This window comes from Mastomys coucha, unplaced genomic scaffold (assembly GCF_008632895.1).
Source record: "Mastomys coucha isolate ucsf_1 unplaced genomic scaffold, UCSF_Mcou_1 pScaffold1, whole genome shotgun sequence".
NCBI lineage: Eukaryota > Metazoa > Chordata > Mammalia > Rodentia > Muridae > Mastomys > Mastomys coucha.
This window is the reverse complement of record NW_022196891.1, coordinates 40,304,859-40,309,167: the sequence shown is the minus strand read 5'-3', so window position 1 is coordinate 40,309,167 and position 4,309 is coordinate 40,304,859. Positions and strand designations below refer to the sequence as shown.

Below are 4,309 nucleotides of genomic sequence, written 5' to 3'. Positions count from 1 at the left end.
GGCAGGAGGAGGAGGAGAAGCAGGAGGAGCAGGAGCAGGAACAGGAGGAGAAGGAGGAGGAGGAGAATCTGGAGAAGTAGGATGGGGCGTGGGGGTCAGCAGTTCAAAGGGCTTGGTGAGCTTCAGTAGGCTCTGAATTCTGTTCCCAGCACCACTGCCATCTTCTGGCCCCAGTTGCAAGTGTGTCATACACACAACAATAACAACAATGATGATGATGATTATGATGATGATAATCTTTTAAAACTCACAAATACATAAAGTTTAAATGTAAGATCTACATATGAGAGATCATTTATTGAGTCTAGGTATGATTTAACTTAATGGTGATTTCTAGTTCTTTCCATTTTTCTATAAGTGTCATGATTCCATATTTCTTATAGCTAAATAAAATTCCATTGTGTATATGGACTAGAGGAGGCAGGAACACTATGAGGGATGGGGGGAGGAGCAGTAAGAATAGAGTATATGCAAATGCCAAAATAAAGCCTATTACTGCGTGTGCTAAAAACAAACAAAGATAAAAGAAATTTTAAAACGTGTTCTGGGAAACTACAAAGTACATAACACGAATTGTGATTGTCCATTTTAACACCCACACTAGGAGTGGCTAGGAGGCTATTAACTGGCAAAATGTCAATATCAGCCTCTTATAAAACAGAGGGCTTTGTAGAAGAGATGTCACTTAATATAAAGTCTAAAAATAACTTCTAGTACCTTATATTTGGGAGGGAGTGCTAGTTGAATGTTAGGTGAGGAACCCTGAGCCTTGTACATGCTAGACAGGTTAATGGAGCTCTGAGAGATACTCCAGCTCTGAATGCATCATCCCAAAAGTTCAGTCTACAGTGCAAAAACTAAATGAAACAGTCCCTCTTTTGATTTGTCAGTTTGAGTTTCTAACCAACTTAAGAAGTGACTCTATTCATATCACCAAAGTTGTCTGCTTAAATTTGTTTGAGTTTATTAAATAAAACAAAATAAGACAGCAGGTTTGAAGATCAGAAAGTTATCACACAGGCAATAATCACCAAGAACATTTGGGTAAATTCTACTTTCTCTTTTAGTTTTTACCCCTTAGGTTCCGATAGCTAGAGCTAAAGCTGAATATTTAGAAAGTAAAGGTTTTAAAAATCCTGGCCTTCAGTGAACTAGGAAAGAAGAAGCAGAAGCCTGCCATAGAACTCTTGATTACGTAAGTTAGTCTATGTTTTCTTGAGCTTGGCACCAAACGTATTTCTCCTTTGAGAAATTTTTCAGAAAAAACTGCCAAGTAGTTATAGATGTACTGAAAAATTATAAGAAAAGTTTCTTATAAAGCATTAACATTGAACGTTCCTAGTTTCATAAGAGACCTTTCACCCACACTGGATGCCTCCTCTTAAGAGCATAAGCCCCAGTCAGTACACACAAGCCAGTGCTTAAACTCCACTTTATTCATCATTGTGTTCTTCAGACTCTTGTGTCGAATCTTTTATTACTACTGGCTTATGCTAATTTATGTTTGAAAAAAAATTGGCTTATTAACAAGGTTGACTTTTTTACCCACCTATTAAATTTCTCAACCCTTTAAATATTCAACCAACAAGCCTAATGCAAGAATTTGTCCTAATTTCTGCTACGGGGCAGCATTCACGGGTGTGAGTTTCAAAGGCCATTAGGGAGTGCCAAAAACCTACATCAAGTTTTGAAGATCTGGATGCAGTGTAACTCCATAACTGCAAATCTCTCTTAATCTCTAGAATTGAGAGAATATTAGTATTTACTCCCCAGGAACATTTACTTGGCAGTCTAAATTCCAGAGTTTAAATTGGACTGCGTCACTTTGTCTCTTCGTGTCAAAAGCTAAATTTTCCACTAACAAAACATTAATAATACCTACCTTGGTAAGACAAAAGACACAGCATATATTAAAGTATTTTCCAAATCTTAGAACATAGTGAGGGGTCTTATTAAATTGGGACCATGGACTCAATCTTAAGTTTCCAGAGAAACCTGGGCTGAACAATGTGCTCAGGTTTCCTTGGGTGAGTAGTCTACTCAATGAATAAAATCTACTGGGGAGGAGCTGCTTGCAAATATCCAGGACAACGTGTATAGCTTTTATGCCATGTCAATGACAAATATCATTAAGGATTCTTTGAAACAGTCCCCAAATATGAAAATATTAGGAAAGCAGTTTTAGAATGGAAAAGTTTCCCTTCTTCTATTTTAACACGCACCTATCTTATATTTTTCTTGAGTACATATAATTTACCTCCTCTGTTATCAGCAGGCCCATGTTTTAAAACTAGAGCTTCCTTTCATCTATTATGAGTTTGAAAGGCTTCAACTTCTAGGCTTTCCCCCTGGAAACTCAGGGTGAAGCTGCTGTTTTCCTCTGAAAGAGGTTTGATCTTCAACAAGTACCAGGACACAGAGGGTTTTGTCTAGAACTTCAAGTCAGCACTGGGTGGGAGTGAAGAGTCACAGCCCATAGAAATACTCCTGTGCTCTGTCCCCATGTAGCAGGTACTTGAATAAAGTCTCCTGTGGTGGTTCAATGGGAAAGAAGATGCAAACTGTCGAGGACAGAAGCTTAACCAGGGTGAGAGGGATGACCTTGTCAAAAATAGTTAATATTGTCCATCGAGGAGAGGAGAGCCAGGAAGTGTAGGTGTGGAGTCATGGGAACTTAGAACTCAGAGTGCAATGAGTAGTTATCAACCAGTAGTAGGTATACATCCAGAAGCTCTGGGGGACAACTCGCTTGTTACGTTTCCAGTCTTAACTCCTGTAACTCTTGCTCGTAGAGGAGAAAAATGGGTGGGGAATTAAATTCACAATCCTGCTTTCTTGTTCAGAGCAACGTGGGCTGGCTGCCTCTTTACCTTGCTTTTAGACTTATTACCATTTGCCTTGTTAGCACAATCCACTGGTGACATTTTTTTTCTTTAATAACAAATTCACAAATCCCTACTTTTTCTTAAGTTCAAAGCAGCTATCGAGAAAGAAGTCTGAAACATTAGTCATTTTTGCTAGACCTACGTCAATTCTAAAGTCCAAAAAATAAAGACAACAAGGAGACTGTGGGACTGAAAGTTAAACTTGATTTCCCCAAGATCCATGAAGGCAAACTAGGTAAATTTTGTGAGAACACAGCCCAAGGCAGAGTTTCAGAAAATTCTTTTTGTGTAGGGGTTTTCAACCCTTTGGGGGTCAAATGACCCTTTCACGGGTTACCTAAGACCATTGGAAAACACAGATATTTACCTTACATTTCATCATAGTAGTAAAATTATAGTTATGATGTAGCATCAAAAATAATTTTATGGTTGGGGGGGTCACCACAACATGGATTAAAGGGTTGCAATATTAGCAAGGTTGAGAACCAGTTCTCTGTGTATCTGTAGAAGGAGGCTTATGAACAAGGAAGGACTGAGAAAAATCACAGTGATTGGAGAAACCAGCATGTTCTGTAAGCTTAAAAAATCACACATGGAACAAAATAATGGATTGACAGGCTTGGCTGTTGGATCCTGTTTGACAAGGTTGCCTATCAGGTTAGAGAGGAAGCATCTTTGTGACAAGTGAGGATGACACCTCTAGAGCAGGGGTTAAATGTAGCAAAGGAAATGGATGTGTTGAGGATAATGACAATGCTAGAAAGAACTTAACCAAAAATGGAGTGAAATAAACCGGGTATTGAAAAAGGTAAAAAGCTCTGAGGGTACTAGTTAGTTCATATTGTTGTTCCTCCTAAGGGGCTGCAAACCTTTCAGTTTCTTGGGTCCTTTCTCTAGCTCCTTCATTGGGGACCCTGTACTCAGTCCAATGGATGGCTGTGAGCCTCTACATCTGTATTAGTCGGGTACTGTCAGAGCCTCTCAGGAGACAGCTATATCGGCTCCTGTCAGCCAGCACTTGCCTGCATCCACAATAGTATCTGGATTTGATGATTGAATATGAGAAGGATTCCCAGGTGGAGCAGTCTCTGGATTGTCCTTCCTTCAGTCTCTGCTCTATACTTTGTCTCTGCAACTCCTTCCATGGGTATTTTGTTCCCCCTTCTAAGAAGGATTGATATACATGGTGGGACTCATGGCTCCAGCTGCATATGTAGCAGAGGATGGCCTAGTTGGTTATCAGTGGGAAGAGAGGCCCTTGGTCCTGTGAAGGTTCTATGCCCCAGTGTCGGGGAATGCCAGGGCCAGGAAGCAGGAGAGGGTGGGTTCATGAGCAGGGGGGGGGGGAATAGTTTTTTTTTTTTTCCAGAGGGGAAACCGGGAAAGGGGATATCATTTCAAATGTGAATAAAGAAAATATCTAA

General features: G+C 39.9%; 1 protein-coding gene across 1 annotated transcript in view; it reads right to left on the bottom strand.

Moving 5' to 3' along the window:
- Positions 1-2,281, bottom strand: part of LOC116096562 (putative inactive deoxyuridine 5'-triphosphate nucleotidohydrolase-like protein FLJ16323) — an 11,541-nt gene extending 9,260 nt beyond the window's left edge. The window contains 1 exon segment of the mRNA XM_031378526.1: positions 2,258-2,281. Within this exon segment, the coding sequence (XP_031234386.1) occupies positions 2,258-2,281 (24 nt within the window).
- Between the last annotated feature and the right edge of the window lie 2,028 nt (positions 2,282-4,309).